This window comes from Balaenoptera ricei, chromosome 1, assembly GCF_028023285.1.
Source record: "Balaenoptera ricei isolate mBalRic1 chromosome 1, mBalRic1.hap2, whole genome shotgun sequence".
NCBI classification, from domain to species: domain Eukaryota; kingdom Metazoa; phylum Chordata; class Mammalia; order Artiodactyla; family Balaenopteridae; genus Balaenoptera; species Balaenoptera ricei.
The window spans coordinates 94,993,218-95,015,211 of NC_082639.1; the positions used below are offsets into that span (position 1 = coordinate 94,993,218).

Consider the following 21,994-nt stretch of genomic DNA (forward strand, 5'->3'; position numbering starts at 1 on the left):
ATGCGGGAAAAAAAAGAAAGAGAGGTTTCATTTTAGGATAGAGGAACAATACGTAAACATATAAAAAGAACTGCCTCTGTCCAATTAATTATGTTTAAACATACATTTCATCAATAACATTTTTCTAGCACACATTCACATGTCAGGCATTATAGTAAAGACCTTACATACAACATTATCTGTTTTAATCTTCTCAGAAACTGTACAAAGTAGATAAATTGGTTTTCTTGGTTTATTAGCTGATATCATTGCTGAAATCCTGCTTGCCTTCATATTTTAATCACCCTATATGCCTATATTCACTTAGATCAAATTTGTAAAGTTAATAAACTTTCACTGATATAAATATATGTACTAAAGAGAAGCTATATATGAAGGTAAAGATTGCCTTGTTATTATTAAATTGCTAATGTGTTACTTTTATTCTTTTCTCACACACCCCCAAAAAAGCCTATCTCCTTTGGCATGTAATAATAAATTCGCATCATCCCTATTGTTTTACTATTCTTATTAGAAATCCTAAATAATAATCCCTAAACTAGGGATTTTGAATTTTGCTGAATCTTTTAAAAGTTAGTAACATATTTTGCATCATAATGAATAGTTAAGGTTTAGGAATAGGAGAAGATATTAAGTGTAGAAGAGATTATATTTCAGTACTTTTTCAACTGCTGTTTCATTGCTGTAAACCTTCTTGCAGGTATTTTGTGGGTTTTGTTTTTTTTTTTTTGGCACATCTGGGCATTGGTATTTTTTTTTCTGCAACAAAACTAAAATCTTTTTTCATGAAATATTCAAAATGAATGCAGAAGGAAAGGGGGGAAATTATTGACTGACTGTGCCTGATTCTCATCTCAGAAAAAGTGTTTACCAAACACTGTGCTGCACTTCCTAAAGGCGGAATGAAGAATGCTTTCCAGATTCCTTTTAGATCAGCTGGTACTAGAGACAGAAAGAATGTCAGATAAGATTGTATGGATTACATGGGAAATTTTTCATGGAAAAGAAAAGGATATAACTATTACATTATATTATTGACAAGATTCAAAGTAGGAATAGGTTTAATGTATTTAACAAATGATGTGTAATAACACAGGAAGACAAAGGGTTATCCTGAACAAACTACAAGCACACTGGCCCTATAATGAAGAAGATATGCTTATAAAATTTTATGACTTTTTGTTTGTTTGTCTTTGTTTTTGTTTTTGGTTGGTTGGTTTTGGCTGCACCGCGCGGCATGTGGAACTTCCCCAACCAGGGATTGAACCCATGCCCCCTGCAGTGGAAGCATGGAGTGTTAACCACTGGATAACCAAGGAAGTCCAAAATTTTATGACTTAAATTTTGGTAATTCTTGTCAATGTAGTAACTCACTCTTAATATAACAACAATAAAATTTAAATTAAAGGGGGGAAATCCACCCAGTTATAAGAAAATCCCCTTGTTTCCATTTCTTTGCTACTAAGGGGATAAGACTAAAACATGATCTTCATTTTGAGATTGACATTTGGTACCACTGACATATAAGTTCTTCCTAAGAACTATTCTATTCTCCTCTAATCTAGTCCTCAAAATTATTGCTTTTGAAATTTTAATACATTCCTTAAAACCAAAACCTAAGAAAAATTTAAATATAATACCATGCAAGGAAAAATAAAAACAGTGAAACCTCTCAATCAGAATATCCTGGAATTGTGAGTCATACGTAATAATATTTGGGTCAACTCTCCATGGAAATAAAATCCCATGGGCAGGAATATGACATCTAACTCTCTAATTGTTCTTGAAATTATAGGATTCTTTCACGCAGGGCTGTATCAGAACGCTGACATTTTTGACAAGGTCAGAATGGCTTAAATACTTTCTAGATAATATTTTTTGAGCCAGGTAAAAATCTTAGAACTCAAGTGCCCATGACTCTCTCAAGAATTCTTGAGTTTCCTGACAAAAAAACATGTTTTACCAATCAATCTATTTGTCTACAACAGTATATTCACTGTACTGAAACTCTACATAAAAATGTATTGAATAATTCCGGATGGTTGTTTCAGAGCTTGGTACATAACAGTAGTCCTAAAATACTTGCAAGTTGTTTACCATTATTGGACTATAAGTTGTTTGATTCTAACGAAAACATTTACTGAGCCCCTCCTTTAGTGAATGCAGCCAAGGCTTTTAAAAATGCCCTTGATTACAGAAAACTCAAGCCTGACTCTAAACTCAAAAAAAGAACAGTAGTTTTAGTCCAACAAAAACCCATCAGAAATGATCATCACCTTTGGTAGGTTATCAGAAAATTAAACACAAAACAAAATATGTATAAAACCGAAGAAAACATTTTTCTTTAAGAGACAACAACCAAATACATTGATTCAATCCTGGTTCAAAGAAACCAGCTATAAAAGATATTTTAGGGACAACTGCTGAAATCTGAGTATAGTCCAGATATAGCAAGAGATACGGTCTAGTGGTATTAGGGAAGTATTATTCATATTATGTGCAATAAAGATTATTATGGCTACATAGGAAATAGCCTTATTTGGGAAGCTATAAGGCTTGAAGTATTTAGGAGACAAATGCATGATGCTTACCTATAATTTTCTTTGAAATGGTTCAGGAAAAATAGGAAATTATGTTTATATAATAATACTAGAAAAAGCAAATATGGTCAAATGTTAACAACTTTTCAAAAGTGGATATATGAATGGTCACTGTAGTGGTCTTTCTATTGACACATTTCTGTATGTATGATTATTTCTATAATATATATTTTTTTAATTCATGGGCTTATTCTGTTTTTTCCAAATTCTACCAGGCACAAAGGTTTAAGGCCAATTCAAAAGCTCACTTTTTTAATTAATTGGGTTTTTTCCCTGACTTCAGGACAGCTGAGAGATAAATGCAATCCTCAAACTAGCTGGTATGATGATAGTGTCCCTTCCTCAAAAGAGCTTCTAATCTCTTTCAATTTTCAATATTTTAATCTTTAACTGCTCTGTTTTATATGTGTTGTCATGGTAAGATGTCTCAAATTATTCTTAAACGTGAGCAGGTTATAAACAAAAAGGAAGGAATTGAGGATATTATGCTTATTTCATTTAAGGAAGAAAAGACAGAGAAGCATGAAAACAATCTTCATGTATTTGAAGGATTTTTCTACAGATTCACGTATTTGAAGGATTTTTCTACAGAACATTTATAAATTAATTCTATGCTGCTCCAGGATCAATGACTAGAAAATTTAGGTAGACTATGATTTATCATTAGTGATGATTTTCTAAATAGTTCATTATCTATAACTGGAATTGTTGCTTCTTAGGGAATTTCTGTGCCTTCACTTGGAACTTTCCAAATGCTGTACAAGGGAGTAAAACTATGGGCCCAAAACAGTATAGGAAAAAGGATATATGTGTTTAATTGCTCACTTATCTACCTATATATCTATTTACTTATGAAAATCTTAGGGGCAGTCTACTGACCAAAATCCAAGTTACAACAAACATGAAAAACCCTTAGTGATTTTTTGGAAAACAAATGCTAATTAATATCATCTCCATTTTATCATACTTTGTAGTAGTTTCACTATAATGCTCTGAAATTTTCAACTACTAGCTCCCTAAGAAATTGTACGTTATCATCTGGCAGTAATAAATAAACATTCTTCTGCTGTTTCCTCCCCAAAACTGAATAGGCTATTAGAAAAACATCAGCAGGGATTTTGCTAAAGCAATGTTAAACCTCATAGACATAAGGAGCAGACACAGAGTTAATTCTAACCTGAATCTGGCCTTCTATGCAACTTTTCTTTTTATTACTTTACCCAATCCAATGCCAATGCTATCAATAACATCAAAACTTGACCTAGACAAACCAATAAAAATGGTGCACTATATCCTCCCATATCATAATACAACCATTCTAAGGTGATCAGTGTCTAAGATGAATTATGAGTAGGCAGCTACTTTAAAAAGACAACTTCAAGAGTAGAAATTACCTATAAGGTACCTGTTCACTCAGAAGGAGCAAGCATGATCCTATACCCTTTACATAGAAACATAAGAAGAAAGTAGCAAGATAAAGCCTTCCTAGGGTCACGAAGCACACTTAGTATGAAACTGACTGTGTGCACACATGCACACAGTTCCAGGGGGAATACTCCAGAAGATTTAAATGCCATTCATTCATTCTAACCTGATGATTTTTGACTGCTCTACACACTGGCTTGTCCCGACACTATTTGTCCTCAAACACTATGTTGATTCAGCAGGACTTTTCACACACAGAGGGCACTAGAACGGGCACTGAGGCAAACCAGAGAAAGGCCCCTAATCCATTAATATTTCTCCAATGCAGTCCTCCAAAGACACAGGTGCTTTAGGTGGAAAACAAGTGACTCAGACACTAAACTATCCAGGGGAAGCTTGTGTGGCCGGAGTCCACACAGCTGCAGTGACTACCAAGCATTGTTCCCTATTGTTTTCTGGGGTCCATCATGCTCCTGAGGCGCACTTCCTCCGCTAACCCTGTGCAGATGACAGCGTTCATCCTGCTCCACCCACACGCTCCACTCACTGAGCATGGAAAGCAAATGCCAGCACTCCTTTATTCCTACAGATGTGCATAAGCCATTAAAAAAAAAACAGGGAGAAATAAAGATGGAAAGTGACATTCTCCTTTTCTAGAGGATCCTGTTGAGAAGAAATACGCAGGCTCAATAGCTGAGGACTAAAGGCCAAGGGTTTTGCATCACTGCTGCTTGTACAGACAAGTAAATTGGCTATTATGATATCATGCACTGGGGTTAACCAACTCTCCTTGTGGAATTCTCAACTGTCATACTCACAATAACAATTTGTTGAAAGCAAATTAGACTCAATGAACTCCATATGTAACTGGAAAAACTGTACCCGACCTTTAAACCAATGTGACAGGGTTAAGGATCCCAGAACACAGCTGAGATGGGATATGGCTCAACAGCTAAGCTAGGAATAAGAATGTGAATACTAATCAGCATGTATTTGCCACAGCCTTGGAAATGCAGACACCTTTCCTAGAAAGCTTCCTATTACAAAAAAAAAAAAAAGTTCAACATTTAAAAGAAATCATGAAACCAAAAAAAGGTTTTTAAGTGTTCTACCAGAGACTAAGCCTCCCCTAGATAATCAGCAAGTGCAAAAAAAAATCAAAAGTGAAATACAGGGAAAATTTAGAATGGTCAAATATAGTAAAAAAAAAAAAAAAAAAACCTTTGAAAAATAAGACAGACAAAATACCTACTGGGTTGCAAAATATATCTACAGAAAGTTAGTTAGAAATGCCATTAGAATTCTTTTGCATTAAACCCACACACATACAGTAAGTTACACCTGCACCTGCTCCATTATTTCCCCCTTGCAGTGAACTCTACTTCCCCTCCAGTCATCCAGGAGCAGCTCAGGAGTCAATGTTCTCTCTTCTCTATCCTTACCCTTTCATGGGTCACATCACTTCCTAAACACCACAAAGCTCTCAAACTCTGGGCCCATCTTGCTGTCGCTCTAGTAAAGGTCTGCATACTTTTCAACCACACTGCTTGGGTCTCACATCTGCTCTTCCAACCGCTGCCATTACAACCATCCAGTACTGCCTCCCCCCTCAACTGACGGAGTGCTTGGCTCAAGTGCACAGTGGGTCATCTCTTGTCTCTCTGCTAAAACCACTCACTGGCCCTTCATCAGAATCAATGCAGACCCTTCAAGACTCAAGAGCCCTCCCACCCTGGCCCCAGTCTCTGCGGGACCTCGAGATGCAGTTCACCCCAGCTGCATCTTAACTCATGCTAGGATGACTCTCTGCAGAATCCCAAACACTCCAGACGGATTCCCCATTCCATATCTTCCTACTTCACAGCCCCTCAATCTAGAAGATACTTCCCCGCTTCTGCTTGGAAGCAGTGCAGTAAAATCATTAAGACTGTGGCCTCTGAAGTTAGACATTGACTCAGATCCATGCTCCATCACCTACAAGCTATGATTTTTTCTTATATTTCTGAGCCTCAGTTTCTTTGGCCATAAAATGGAGATAAATACCAACATCATAGGGTTCCTGTGAGGATGGAGTACAATGGTGATAAAAGGACATGGCATTGGTAAGCGCCTAATAAATAAGAGTCAGCAGCAGTGCCCCTTCCTATTTTTTTGCCTAGATGAAGCATGAGGATAAACTCTAAGGCGCCTCCCTTAACCACACTGAGGATGAGCTGATCCCTTTCCGTGACTTCCTCCACAGCATCTTTTGTCAATTACTGCATTTAGCATGTCACATTGTCATAATTTATTTAATTACTTATATAATCTGCAGTGTGGGGGCATTCCTTAAAAAGGATTAAAAGCATGCCAAATACATGCTGATTAGTACACACAGTCTTATTCCTTTACCTTGCTACTTTGGTTTAAAAGCCTCTTCCAAAAAGCTTAAATTATGAGGATGATTATAATTTTTGTGACTTTCTGTTTGAATTTTTTAAAAAAAAGCTTAAATTACATATAAACAACATTAACTAAAGGTATAATGAGGCTCAGGTATGTCATCATGTGATAGAAATTGCAATGTCTAGCTATACAGTACTTAAGAAAATACATGCAAGTTAAAAATCATGAATTATGTTTATGCATACAGTTATAAGCATAAGGTTCATTAAATAAGTTACTACAGACAACATGTTTGTAGATACATATACTATATCTTGGTATATCTATTAACCCATATCTGTGTGCATATTTACATGTATATTAGGAATCTAATAGAGAGAACTTAAAAAAAAAAAAAAAACCTACCCCAAAGATTCAGGCTTAGTTTCAGGAGGAACCCTGGAGACAGCAAAGAGAAGGTGAGTTTCAATTCTCAAACTAGATTTCCATTTCTGGAAATAACATTCTTATAACAATACGAAGTGAGGATGCAAAATCAAAGCAATATTTTTTTATCATGCTTTTATCTCTTTATAACGTCTTTATCTCTCCAAAGCATATGTACAGTTAAGTCTTCATAACTCTCAAAATTTTAAAGGAATGTCAGTATTCTTGAAAATAAAGTAGACCTTGGCAAAAAAAAAAAAAAAATCCTAAGCTTAGGTGTTTTCAGAGAGGATTACACAACTAAGAACTATCAAAGCAAAACATTACTTTATGAAATACTATGTGTACATATTCATTTACCAATAAGTGGCATTTTAGAATTAGGAGGGATTTTAGATTTGACAAAACGTCAAGTTAAAGGACCATCCCAAAGGGTTCTGCTGGAAGAGGTGGGACCAGAATCTAGTTAAAATGTGATTTATAAGTTATGTAAAACTCAGTGTGAATAAGTAGGCAGTAGTACTGGCATCCTTCTCCCAGTGGGTCTCCAGTACTTCAAAGAGGTTCTTCGTTCCACCCTAATATGGCTTTTGTAACCAAGCAGGACCCTATGGGGCTTTCCCAGGACAGACCCCTCCCCCATATCCTCTGCTTTAGCCCCTCTCTGAAGTACCTAGATAATATAACAGTAACTGATGCACATTTCCTGAGTTGTTTTACAGATGCAAAAAACCCCACCAAATGGAAGACATTAACTACTTGATGACCATGAGCATGTAGCCTCCAAGCCTACTGGGGCCTAATGAGTGATAATGTCAACCCCTCTGACACGGCCCTGTTACCTTACCATCAACCAGTCAGAGAATTGTGCACAAACCCTGGGACTCCCCTCCCTCACCTTGCCTTTAAAAATGCTTTCCTGAAACCCACCAAGGAGTTCCTGGTGTTCTGAGCACTAGCTGCCTGGACTCTTCCCTTGGTGCCCTGCAATAAACACTGCACTTTCCTTCACCACAACCTGGTGTCAGTAGATTGGCTTTATTGCAGGCAGGTGAGCAGACCCACGTTTGGTTCGGTAACAACTTCCTCCAGTGGTTCATCATTTTACTCTGTTTATTTCCTTAATGTCACTTATCACTGGGTGTACTTATGTTATTTATTTATGTTTTACTTGTTTTGTTTCCTGAACTCAAACAGCATCTTGAGGGAAGGGGACCACCTGTCCGCAGTGGTTAAGCAGCACTGGCCATGAAACCATACTCCTTCCGATGGGACTCGAACCCTCAGTCTCTGACTTAGGACAGGACTCGAACCCAGGTGCGCCTCAGCTGGGACTCAAACCCACAATCTTCCAACTGAAACTGAAACCACACAACTCAGATGGGACTTGAACCCATGTGCCAGGACTGGAACCCAGCCAGAACCCAGATTGGGACTTGAACCCACGGTCTTTTCACCGAGATCACACACCTGGTCTCAGGATTTAATGAAGTTCAGGTTCTTTACGTCTCAAAGAATTCAGTGACAGACAAAGTGATAGGTAAGAAGTGGATTTATTTAGAGAGATACACATTCCATAGACAGAATGTGGTCCCTCTCAAAAGGCGAGAACGGCCTTGGGAGATACACACTCCACAGACAGAGCATGGCCATCTCAGAAGGCGAGAGGCCCCAAAATATGGTGTGGTTAGTTTTTATGGGCTGGGTAATTTCATAAGCTAATGAGTGGAAGGATTATTCCAGCTATTTGGGGAAGGGGCGGAGATTTCCAGGAATTGGGTCACCACCCACTTTTTGGCCTTTTGGTTGGCTTCAGATATGTCATGGCACCGGTGGGTGTGTCATTTAGATGCTAATGTACTACAATGAGCATATAACGAAGCTCAAGGTCCACTGGAAATCGAATCTTCCGCCATTTTGGACCTAGTTGGTTCTAACGGGTTTTTGTCATGTCCTATGACTATGTCATTCTTTTAAAGGTTGTGTCCTGCCCCCTTCCCTCCTGTTTCAAAACCACACAGCTTGTCTCAGGACTTAATGAAGCTCAGGTTCTTTGTGCCTTGGCACAGGAGGAATCAGGCGAGAGACAAAGTGATAGGCAAGAAGTAGATTTATTAATACCCTTTGTAAAGAGGTTGCAGGAAAACGGGGCATGAGAAGATGATCATGTCCCAGGTCTCAGGTGAACCCCTGGGACAGGCACCAAGTGAGGGTCATTGGCTTCGCACAGGAAAGAAATCATGAGTGAGCCATAGTAAGTGAAAGCAGAGATACACATTCCATAGGCAGAATGCGGTCTGTCTCAGAGGCAAGGGCCCTGACGTGTGGCAGTTTTTATGGGCTGGGTAATTTCATAGGCTAATGAGTGGGAGGATTATTCCAACTATTTTGGGGAAGGGGCGGGGATTTCCAGGAATTGGGCTACCACCCAGTTTTTGGCCTTTTATGGGCAGCCTTGGAAATATCTTGGCACCTGCGGGTGTGTCATGTCGCTAATGTATTACAATGAGTGTATAATGAGGCTCCATCCTCCGCCATCTTGGGCTGAGTAGGTTCTAACCAGTTTTTGTTGTGTCCTCAGTGGCTGTGTCATTCTTTTAGTGGTTGTGCCCTGCCCCCTTCCCTCCTGTCTTAGGCACATGCCCAGCAGAGGAAGCATGCAACCATTTGCAGAATGAAGGAAATGATGGGTGAATTGCTCAGGAGAAGTTACCACTGACTGAGCCTCTGCCAGACACTGTGCCAACTGCTTTACCAAAGAATGTGATTCACACTCCTCACTACAATCCTGTGAGGTAGGGTTCGTCCCTGGGGCCATCATACAGATCAAAACATGGAGGATCTGAGAAGCTGAGCAACCTCCCTCCCACACAGGGAGCTATGGGCGGAGAAGGTGAAACCCAGGTTTACTTGATCTCAAAGTCTCAGGAGCGGAGGAAGAGAGCCTGTTTAATGTGCCAAGGCCACACATCTGTAGGACAGGGAAGGAGGACGAAGGTCCAGCTAGAACGAAGGGAATGGGCAGGAACAAGTCAGCAGAGTCAGCCCAGGAGGGTTCAGTACATCCAAGAACCAACCAAAGCCCAAGCTCTGGATACAGTGGTGTGTGTGTATGTGATCTTTAAGTCACTGGAGATGAGGGGGTGAGGGATAGGAAGAGGAAGGGCATCCAGGCAAAGAAAACAGTATTAATAAATATTAATCTGGAGAATGACGACAACTTAGGTAATTTGGTGGGACGGAAACAAGGAGGGTAATGGAGCTAGGAAAGCAAGACAAGGAGACTGATGATGAATAACCTTGTGTGGCTTGTGAAAGGGTTTGGATTTTATTCTGTTATAAGCAACAGAGATCCACTATCGAGTTTTAAACCTCTGAGCAACATGATCAGCTTTGCATTTTTGCAATATTACTCCGAAAATGAGTTTGCAGGGATTCAAACCTGAAGGCAGATTTGGGAGACTATTTCAATAATCCTTGTGATGGGGGCCTTAACTGTTTACTTTCTGGCAGAGTGAACAAAGGAATAGCTTTACCCAAATAGAAATGGGTTTGAAGAGGAAAAAAAAAAAGTAGTCCAGTTTTTTTTTTGTTTTTTTTGTTTTATTTTAGTAGTCCAGTTTTATACACAGTGAGTTTGATGTGATCATGGGATATCTAAATTGCTACTCACATACACATTTGAGAAATCCTAGATTAATTAAAAGTTTAACTGTTTTCCTCACTTCAGGACATTTCAGTGCCTTCACCATGCTATATCCCATATGTAGAGGGAGGATGTAACATGCAGTGTTTACCAAACTTATTTGAACAAGAATATTTTCCCCAGACTATTAACATTTCTCAGGACAATGGGGTTGCTTGGGAAATGCTGTTCTAGAAGTTTTCAACTGTATTAAAATTAGAGAACAGTGAAGGTTTTTTTGAACTGGCTCAAAAGCAGTTAGAAAGCAGACCAAAAAATGAGCCTGAATAATCACTAAGGTGTGAAGAATGAGCCTTGCATGGCTCAGCTTCTTAACGTGGTAAGAATGGGGAAATCTGCCTAGTATTAAGGACCCCTGTGAAATAAACTATCAAAGAGAGTGAAATAGATGTAGAGATTGCTTAAAAAGTCAGCTCTGTCCAAAAGCAAAGGAGAAGATTACTGCTAATGACACAGAAATTGTCTTAACAGCCAACTAGACATACACATTAGGGACGGCTAGAAGCTGTTTCCTCTGTCTCAGCTTAAATAGACACAAATGAGGCCCTGGAACAAGCTTTCTTTGTTCAGGAAGGAATCCCTGGAGAACTCTCCCTTAGTTATGTAAATATAGGCAAGCCACCTACTGCTCAGGAGGGGAAAGTAAAGGAGGCCTTTGTGGGTGGACAGAGGTTGACTCTTCACAGTATCCCTGCTAGGCTGTCTGCTGGAGGCTGAAAGTTGGCTGATTTGCAGGGCAAGTCCAGGGCCGCCTTGAAGGAAAGACCAGATATCCCGAATGCTGCTCTGAGAATGAAAGTTGGTACCCCTGTGGGGGCTGCCTAAGGAGGCCCTGACCCTAGATCACTGGCAGGAAAGGATATCAGGAGCTCCTAGACAGAATTCACTGCACAGCTAGAGAAATTTGGCCTGGCCAGGCTCAATGCTGAGGCTAAAATGCTGTGGGGAAGGCGGGAAGCAGGCTTGGGTAGTGTGGGGCTAAGCGGGGCACGCCAGCATCAGAGCTGTCAAAGGCACCAAGCAGAGCCCGTCTTCACTAGCACCAGGCTAGTGGGCCATCGACTGGAGGTCGAGCTTCTAGTGGTGCTTCGAAGCAAGACTGATTAGGGCCCAAATGACCGCAAAAGCCCCAGAGACTCCTGAATAATTTAGGACGGGAAATACTTTCATAGAGAAATGTCAAACTTCTAATAAGAGTAGGAGATCAAACAAATAATTATAAAAAGAGAGATTATATTTAAATACCAAAATGATTCATGCTGGGTACATAGGGATATGAGAAAACATGTTTCTAATTGTTGATCAACGTGCATGCAGTAGCCAACAAGGATCTTTCAAACCATGCCATGGTGAGGACCCTGAGGCCACCCATGCCCAAGAAAAGCTCAGGAGCCTTTGGTTGGGAGGGTTTTCTTGTAACCAGGAAAGCCAGGTAGATTGCCAAGAGATATACAGGTAGTAGGAAATCATTACAGATTTTCAAGTATCTAGTTTCATTGTGTCGGGATGCAATGAAATGCGCTTTGAAGGGTGCACTTCCCAACACACACACAGGACTGGAAGCGGGGAATGAGAATATGGAGGTTATCCAGTCATCCAGGTATGAGTGCTGAGGAGCTGGCCTGGGGTATTAGTACACACTCGGCAGGAAGAGGTCCTTGTACCCTTCTTTCTACATATACCCTGAGGTGTACAATTCAGGCTGGGAAGGGTGAAAAAGTGGAAACACACGAACTTATAGGACACATCCTGAGCAAATACTCTCATAAGACATGATAAGGCATTACAGATGGGACAGAAATTGAAGAAGAAATGAAGCCCTATTCATTTCCAGGTGAAGGATTTACCAGCCTCTTTAAGTCTTTTTTACCCTGAAGTTTTAAGGTAATCTTCAAATCATTCTGTAGGGTCCAAGTATATATACTCAGCTGGGGGGCCTCAGGAAGAAGTGAGTTCTCATCTGCAGAGGCATGCATGCCCATTTTTTTGACCCTGTAGAGCACAGACAAACATGGGAAGGATGCCTGATGACTCAGAGCTTCTTCCAAATCTGAAGAGTAACTATGATACTCCTTGGGTCAAAGGTAAGGAAGAGAAAAGCATTTACCACGAAGCTCGGATGGTCCTTCTATGTAATTATTTACATGCTGCAAAACAGAGATGTTCTAGGACTCTGCGTATCTCCTCTTCTGTATATGACAGAAGATGGAGACACTACAGAATGGTCTCCAAGTTGTGTGGAACGCTGGTAACAGAAGAAAGGTTAACCTATCTACACAACTGAAATCATGTGACAGACAAAACCAGGTGAATCACTTAGATTTCTCTCACTGCTGGTTGGAAGAACTAAGGAAAACTGGCCTGAGGAAGAAGAAAAGGAAGACTGTCTTGGCTCATGTCACAGAAAAATCCACAGATACATATATTTGGCTTTGGGCACAGCATGAGTCCAGCCTCACATGATACCACTAGGGTCCTCCTCAGCTTTGCTCTCACTGAACTGGGTCTGTTTTGAAACTCCATGTGGCTCCCAGATGGCCGTAGCCCCTCCAAGCCTTGTATCCACACACTTCCATGGCAGGTGGAGAGCAAAAACAAAACTGGCCCTGCCAATGTCTTAAACCATCATACAGGTCCTAACTGAGTGACCTGCCCCATCCCCGAACTCATCACTTTGGTCAAAGGGATGGGATATTATAATTGACTAAACCACTCAAACTACATGATTGGCAAAGGGAAAAGGGAAAAGGGTGCTTTCTCAAAGGAGATCCAATGTCACAGAAGGAGGGAGAAAGACAGCTGTGCAGGATAAAATAGATTAACGCTGTAGCACAGTAGAAAGAACAGTTTTTTCCCAAGCTTGCTCCTCCAAAATCATTAGTTCTTGCATTCAATTCAAAATTCAACTCCTATGTTTACCACTGAACCTGAAGCCCATTAACACCAGTAATTATAGTTGTAATAATAGTAACAATAAGAGTGAGAACAGCTAATATTTACCGAGTACTACATACTTTGGACCTGGATACTCTTTTTAAGCACTCTACATACATCATTTCATTTCTCACCTAACCTCAATTTATAGATGAGGAAACTGAAGCTCAAAGAGATTAAGTAGCTTGCACAAGATCACATACCATATGGAGTGCAAACTGCAATCCAACTCAGAAACCATGTTCTTAGCCAAAACACAACACTACCTCTTCTCAACTAATGTTCTTACCTGAATCCTTGATCCACACCTAAGCCAATGCTCTGAATTCCTTTAGACAGTGCTTGCCCTGAACCTGAACACATAGAAACTACCCTACTGCTACTAACATCAGCTGGAACTACCTTCAGCCAGTTGTGATTCTCTTTGATTCAAGAAAACATACCACCTTACACTTGTCAGGTGCTTTACAACACTTGAAACAACAGACGTGACATCTGTGGGTAGCAGGAAGTAGGCCCTTATATCCACCTAGAGCTGCCAGGGGAAGGAACTGACTTCATCACTCATCTGTACAGCGGCAGCAGCCTGATTTCTGTTACTCACTAGAAATGTTCTCATTAAAGAAAAATCCCATGTGTTTCTGCACTGTAAGTGTGCCAACAGACAGCTCAGCAGGAAATGTTTCCAAACAACAAAAGTGTTAATCAGAAAATGACAATCTGAACAGAGGAACGGAAAATCCTTTACATGCAGCATGAAAATGAGCAAATTTACAGATCTTGTTGCAATGTAAAAAGAAATTAATAATTTCTAACATTCCTGGGGGGAAAGGATTTTTTTTTTAATTACATTTCTCAAGCAGAGAGGTCAACTAATAAGATTTTACTTTTTGTTCTTGTTGTTACTAGAAAGCCAGAAAAGGATCCATCTTTTTGAAAAGTAAGAAAGTAATGATTTTTCAGAATCACACAAAAACATAAACCCAAAGGCAGAAGGAGGTGGTAAAGGCTCTTAAAAGGGCACCTAAGCTCCTCCCACCTCAGAGCAGGGAGAAGACTCAGCAGGCTGAGGCCAGGACTCCACCTCTGGCGGGAACCTTATTCAGCATAGTTGACCCTTCAACAACAGAGGGCGGGAAGGTGTTGGGGACACAGATCCTCCCCACAGTCAAAAATCCATGTATAATTTAGTCAGCCCTCCATATATACGGTTCCTCCGTATCCACAGTTCTGCCTCTGCAGATTCAACCAACCACGGATCGTGTAGTATTTATTGAAAAAATATCTGCTATAAGTGGACCCACACAGCTCAAACCCCCACTGTTCAAGGGCCAACTGTATTTAACAATCCTGAGAGTCAGAGTTAACCTCAAGGCCTCTCTCTGCTGACGCCTGAATGAGTTCAAGTTACTAAACTCATTCTCCATCCTTGCATGATTCTTAACCAAAGTATAGAAAGTGTTCAGAACTATTCTAATTTTTGTTGACATATGAGTTTGAATTAAAATCAATACCCTATTTTCAGTGGGTAAAGAGCTCAATACTAGAAATTAAAGTTAACACTGAAAGGCAAAATTATCATAAGCCCTTCTAGAGTACCCAAAATGTGTTCTCTTCATTTACTCACTAGTGAAAAGGAAAATTATCATTCATTCGTGTTAACACACGCAGTATCCTAAATATAACTCATGCAGTATCCTAAATCTTTCCTCTCTTTCTAAAGATAAAGTGTAATTAGATTCCAAGTGACAGATCACTTGTGCTTTTTAATTTCATATGGTCCTTTGGTTTTTCTCCTGTGAGTTCATCCTTTTCCCTGAGCAAGCATCCACACAGGAGTGAGATCCAAAACATAGGCAGCAGACAAGAAAAGCAGAGGGCTGGGAAGTCAGAAGCCCTGAGCGCCAGATCCTGCTCCGTCCCCAAGTAAGGAGAACTTGAAGTCACCATTTAACCTCCCCACCTCCCAGTTTCCTCATCTGAAAACTGGGAACACTTGCTTCCTTCCTTCACAAGACTATTATGAGAATCAAATGAGGTCAGTGATCTGAAACACTCTCCAAGCTTCAAAATGCTAAAAAAAACATTAGATACTGTTATTGAATTTAATATATTCCTAGGTGAAATGGTACCAAGTATACATGGATCCTAGATTTACTATTTGTATGAATTAAGGCAGACAGGGAGCACACAAAGATATTTTTCATTTTAAATTCATTGAAAAAATTTAATTATGCCTCAAGGAACAGAGAGAAACAAACTAACCTGTCTACATCCTGTTAAAATTGATATTCACAATACCAGAAATTACTTTGTCTCTAAATTAGCAACCCATTCACTTTTTTTTAACTTAAAAATGTTACACTGCATGAATTGTCCAAGATCCATCACTTACAATCTAGGATTTGTAAATGGGGACAGTACTAGAACCTACATGGTGGGATTGATATGAGAATTGTGTCAATACTTGCAAAGCACATAGGCCCATGCTGGTTCAGGGTACTGGCTATGGGAATGTTTGCTCTGTTGTACAGCAGTAGAGAACCAGTCCAATCTGGGGTCAAACCACTGCTCCAATCTCTACTAGATACGTGGATTTCAGACACAGGTTTGCATATCTGTACAAGGAGGAAAATAATAATACTGGTACTTACACCTCATAGGGTTGTTATAAGGATTAAAAAATATATTTGAAGATTGAAAAGATATCTGCTACATCAAAAGGGTCCAATATGGGCTTCCCTGGTGGCGCAGTGGTTAAGAATCTGCCTGCCAATGCAGGGGACACGGGTTCAAGCCCTGGTCTGGGAAGATCCCACATGCCACGGAGCAACTGGGCCTGTGAGCCACAACTACTGAGGCTGCGTGTCTGGAGCCTGTGCTCCGCAACAAGAGAGGCCATGACAGTGAGAGGCCGCGCACTGCAACGAAGAGTGGCCCCCGCTCGCCACAACTAGAGAAAGCCCTCGCACAGAAACGAAGACCCAACACAACCAAAAATAAATTAATTAATTAATTTTTTAAAAAAAAGGGTTCAATAAGTGGTGGCATTGGTGGTTTGGCTTAGAGTGATTATGTTTAATAGCAATAATACTGGTAAATTATGGAACAGCCCCTTAAATTCTTTAATTTTCAGTGGTTCACTTAGGTCAAATACAGTTCTGAAGAGATAGCTGCACAATCTTGGCAGTAGCAAAAATGTATATAATTTTAAAGTGGTAAATATAGGATCAAGTTCTATCCGCAATCCCAGGTTTAATTCTGTTTCAGACTTACCACTGCCAAAATATTTTAAGAAGCCAGAACTATGATTACCCATGAGAAGCATACGGTTAATTCCTTTATATTCAACTTTCTATAACCTCAGCTCTCCTACAAAGCTTCCATTGTAAGAAGCTAGCATGCAATGTTATTCCACTAAAACAAAGCCATGCATTTCTAAACAATTTTTATGACTTCACAGTCTTTGTCAACACCATTTTGTACAAATTCGAACAAAAAAAAAAAAAATGAAGAGCTTTTTGAAAAGCTTTAAAAAGTCAAGACTTTTCTTTCATTTTTTCATTTCCCCAAAAGAGAGGGAGGAAATAAAGGAAAATCAAAGTAGAGTTTTTTAAAAAAATAGGAGGAAAGGTCAAAGAACAGCAAAAGATATCTTTATAAGCTGTTAAGGCATCTTTCTGGGCCAACAGCTTAGAGGACTGTCCACTTCACCTGGGATTCTCTCTGACTGCTCTTTGTCTTCATGGCTTCACTTCATGGCCATAGACAACTGTGCCACCACTTCTTTACAAGGGGGCTTGGTTTTCAGTTCCTTGTAACTATCACCATATGTTATCCTCCATCACTTTTTTGGACCTCCAGACAACTAAATCACAGCTGGCCAGAGAAAGAGGAATCCTAAAAACCATATCCTTATACCCATTTCCTTTTGTACAGACTTCTAAGTGGGCAGGTGGTCTGATGATGGAGAAGACTGCTGAAGTCCAGATCACAAAGTGACCAAGAGTGAACCCACACCTTCTTTCTCCCTGGGCAGGTTGGCTTCCCCATACTTGCTGCATGTCAGCATCAAATTTTTTACATTTCTGTTTCAAGTTCGTGCTATTTATTCCCATTGCCAAGCAAACCAATCCATTGCTTGCTTTTTATTTTATAATCAAAATATTACACTTAGAGGGGTGGGATAGGGTGGGTGGGAGGGAGGCTCAAGAGGGAGGGGATATGGGGATATATGTATGCATATGGCTGATTTACTTTGTTGTATAACAGAAACTAACACAGCATTGTGAAGCAATTATACTCCAGTAAAGATGTATGACAAAAAATATTACATCTTAAAAATCAAATGAAGTGTCACTCTCAAACAGTCTTTTGATGAGATACTAGCACCTGAATTATCAGAGTAAGAGCAAACTTCTCAAGATCTTTTAGGTTTTTCCCTGCTTATTTTCATAATGCAATTATGACATCAGGGGTTACCTAACTGCCTGACTCTTTTATGGCTTCTCAGACACAAGAAGTTTAACTTTATGCCCAATCACTTCAAAATAAATGAATGTAACTTTTGAAAGGATGATTTCTATCCTTTTCCTTTTGATTCTTTTGAAAGGAAGTCACCTATTATACACAAGTGCTTGGTGTACATACAAGTAATAAGAGCAAACATTAAAACCAATTTACATGTGACAAATGTCATTGAAATCTAACAATCTAACATGTATCTGCTGAAATCCAAGCAATAGGAGTTATTCAACAATCTCAAACATTTCAGCGATTTCATATGTTCTGCAAGTCACCTACCCAAATGCCAAAACAGGCAACAGAACATTCTCAACTTCCAAAAATTAGAGGCCTTTCAGGTTTGGAGAAGACTGGAGGGAAAGAATACTGGTCCTCAGTCATGACAGCCCAACGAACTATCTAAAAGATGGGAAATAGTAGTCCTGCCCTCCGAGATAACCAACAGGAAAAGTTACCTCTGGATAAAAAATTCCCCTTATACTGCTTTAATAACAAAAAATAATAATTCTAATCTCATTTGGACAGTTGTTGCTATTATTTTTTTGGCTAAGCCACCTACATGTAAAATTTAACTACATAATGCAGATACCACTTCAGTCACATGTCCTACTTCAAGATAAGAGACAACAGTTATTTGATAAAATGTTCTTGAATTTAAAAATACATAAAAAATAAAATGTAATTACCTTTCCAAAGTCACGGACATCAAACAAGTCAAACGCCTCAAAGAGTTCACTCTTTCTCATTCCAAACGTCTCACAACAGGCCGTGAGGAATGTCCTTATGTTCTTCAAACAGAGAAACTGAGGAATGGGAAACAGATATTAGTATATAGCGAATCATTCTGAATGCTACCTATCCTCTGTCATGCCCAGAATGCTGGGGAAATGCCAACGAAGTATCCATCCACTTTTCAGGTTGTTTTCAATTACTCCCTCATCAGTACTTAAATGATTACCCACTCTCTCCCAGGCACCAGTGACACAGCTGTGAACAAGGCAGACGGAAGTCTGCCCTCAGGATACTTACATCCTAATAAGAGGAGACAGACAAGAACAAACCCATCAACAAAAACAAAAAAGTAAATATTTTTATTTTCATATGGTGATAAGTGCAATAGAGAAAAATAAAGCCAGGAGGAGGGATCAGGAGTGCTGGGTGAGGTGGGGGGAGCTTCAGCGAGATGGTTAGAGAAGGTGTCAGTGAGAAGAGGACAGATAAGCAGCAGAGATTTGAAGGTGGTAAAGAAGCAACCATGCAGAATTACAGGACAGAGTATTCAGACTAAAGTAGCAACCCATGTCAAGGCCCTGAGGCAGAAGCTTCTGAGGTTATGTCTGAGGAAGGGGCCAATGTGGGTAGAGCAGAGTGGATGACAAGGAGCAAGGCAGGAAGTGAGCTGGAAAGGCAATGAGGTCAGATGATGAAGGACCCTGTTGGACAGGCTTTTACTCTAAATGAGATGGGAAGTCATTGGAGGCCTTGGGACAGAGTCTGATACTTTAAAAGTTTTTTTTTTTCTTTCTTTTAAAAAATTTTATTGAGGTATAGTTGATTTAAAACTATACCTCAATAAAGTTTCAGGTGTACAACATAGTGATTCAAAATTTTTATAGATTATACTCCATTTAAAGTTAAAAAAATACTGGCTGTATTCTGCGTGCTGTACAATATATCCTTGCAGCTTATTTTTTTTTTCTAATAATACTTAACTCTATATTAAATATACTACTATTTCAACAAATGATCAACATAAAACATTTAAATGAAATTAGTTTTACTACTAAATCTTTGAAATCTAGTATGCATTTTACACTTAACAGCATATCTCAATTCAGACTAGCCCCATTTCAAGTGCTCCATAGCCATACGTGGCTAGTTGCTATCATACTGGACAGCACAGTCCTAGAGTTTCAAGTGCAGGTTTGTAAACAGGCCCCTCTCACGTATACAAAATATGCACAGACATAGCAAGTACAAACTTCTCAGCTGAGCTTTTAAGGCCCCCTATAACATGCCCCACCACTGCAGTCAGGCTGTTCTCCTTGTTGGTGCTCATTACTCCGTGTTCATTCCTGCCTCTATGCTTGAACTTTGCCGTTCCTCTAGCCAATAACCCTCTCTCTTTTCCCTTTTCTATTCTAACTCCCAGCCCAGCTACAGTTCCATCTCCTCCTGGACTGCAACAGTTCCTACTGCTCTTTCTTCAGAGCTTCTTTTGTTGTTGTTGTTGTTTTGTTTTGTTTTTTGAATATAGATCAAAAGGGGCTGGAGCAAGACTAGAGACAGTAATACCAGACAGGAAGCTATTACAATAATCTGGGTGAGAGACAGCCATGGGAAGACCAGGTGTTCAATTTTGACTCTTAAATTTGAGATGCCTATTAGTCATCCAATGGGACACAGGGCGGCAGACAACTGGATATACAAGTCTGGAGTCCAGGACACAGGTATGTACTCCAGACTTAAATCTGAGAGTCTTTAGAGTATACAAAACATTTTTAACCATGATGTTATCTGAGATGACTTTGAGAGAAAGAAGAGGGGAGGAGAGGACCTGGGGCCAAGTCATCTTAGATCAGGAAAAAAGGAGGAGCCCACAAAGGGGCAGAGAAAGGGGAACCAGTAAGGAAGGAGAACAACCAGGTGAACAGGTTTTTCCTGAAGCCAAGTAAAGAAGGTGTTTCTAGGAAGAAGGGGTGATAAGCTGTGTCAGCTGCTGCTGCTACTCAAATAAGGTTTTGACCAGGTGCTGTCCTGGGAATCTGGCTGTGTGAAGGTTATGGGTGCACCTTGGCAAAAGTAGGTTCCATGTGGAGGATGGGGGTGGGGAAAGGCTGAGCAGAGCAACTTCAAGAGACAATGGGAAGAGAGAAAGTAAAGATAGAATATAGATTCTTAGGAGTTTTGCTGCAAAAGGGAACAGAGGATTGAGGAGGTAGTCAGAGAGAAAGAGGTCAAGGAAGGGCTTTTTAACAATGGAAGCTGTTACAACATGTTTCTATTTTGACAGGAATAACTTGATAGAGGGGAAAGATGGTCACACAAGGGAGAGGGACAGTCGCCCAAAGGAAGTCCTTGAGTGGGCAAAGGAGAAGGGTCTGATGCTCAAGCAGAGAAACTGACCTTGGAGAACATGCTCAGCTCATCGATACTAACAGGGACAAGGGGGAAGGCAGACGCTATCGCAACTTAGACAACCAACAGAATTTACTTTCAGTATCTAAAATGCAGATCCACCTACGTATAGTACACACATATCCTGAAACTGAATTTCGGAAATAGTAGCTGCAATGGCACACGTAAAAATAAAATTATTAACCTCCAATAAGTGAGAGATATATTAGCTAATTATTGCATCTTTGCTTTTTTTTTTTAAAAGCACTGTCAATATTTTATTTTGTTGTTCTGTTTTCCATCTTGGTTTGTTTTTTAATTTGCAGAAAGCACATTTTACTTCCTCTACTTTGGAAAAATTCAGATTTTTCATGGGCTTAACCCAGACATAGTTTTACCCTTTACAGGAATCCTTCTTGAGGCTTAAGTATTTCAGGAGGGGTTAAAACCACAGGGGAAGCATCATAAACCCTTTGAAGTACAAAGGCAGCAGCCAAACTGCACATACAGTTACTGCTTTCATTTTAAAAAATTCATAAGAGACCTTTACAACACGGAACCACTCTACATGTAGCTCTTTCACATAGAATTGCTTATTTACAGATTAAAAGCCTTGCATTCTGCCAAGATAGACAATAATTACTCTCTTGGGGATTATGCAACATCTCTCTTGCAATATTTTTTACATAATTAAGAGCCCAACTCATAGCTCACCAAGGAACAAAGCATAATTGCACATGCTACCCTCTGAAGATTTCACACCAAACTCAAATTTTCCCCTGTGTAGGAAAAACTACAGTAGACCTCCATTCAAGTGCTTTGATCATTAATTCAAAAAAGTATCATTACTGAAAGTAAAAAAAAAAAGAAAGAAATG

At 39.7% G+C, this 21,994-nt stretch overlaps 1 protein-coding gene across 1 annotated transcript in view; it reads right to left on the reverse strand.

The window, feature by feature from the left end:
- Positions 1 to 21,994, reverse strand: part of VAV3 (vav guanine nucleotide exchange factor 3) — a 393,400-nt gene that overhangs the window by 289,062 nt on the left and 82,344 nt on the right. The window contains exon 2 of the mRNA XM_059927079.1: positions 18,687 to 18,803. Coding sequence (XP_059783062.1) covers positions 18,687 to 18,803 — 117 coding nt within the window. The remainder of the gene's footprint in view (positions 1 to 18,686; positions 18,804 to 21,994) is intronic.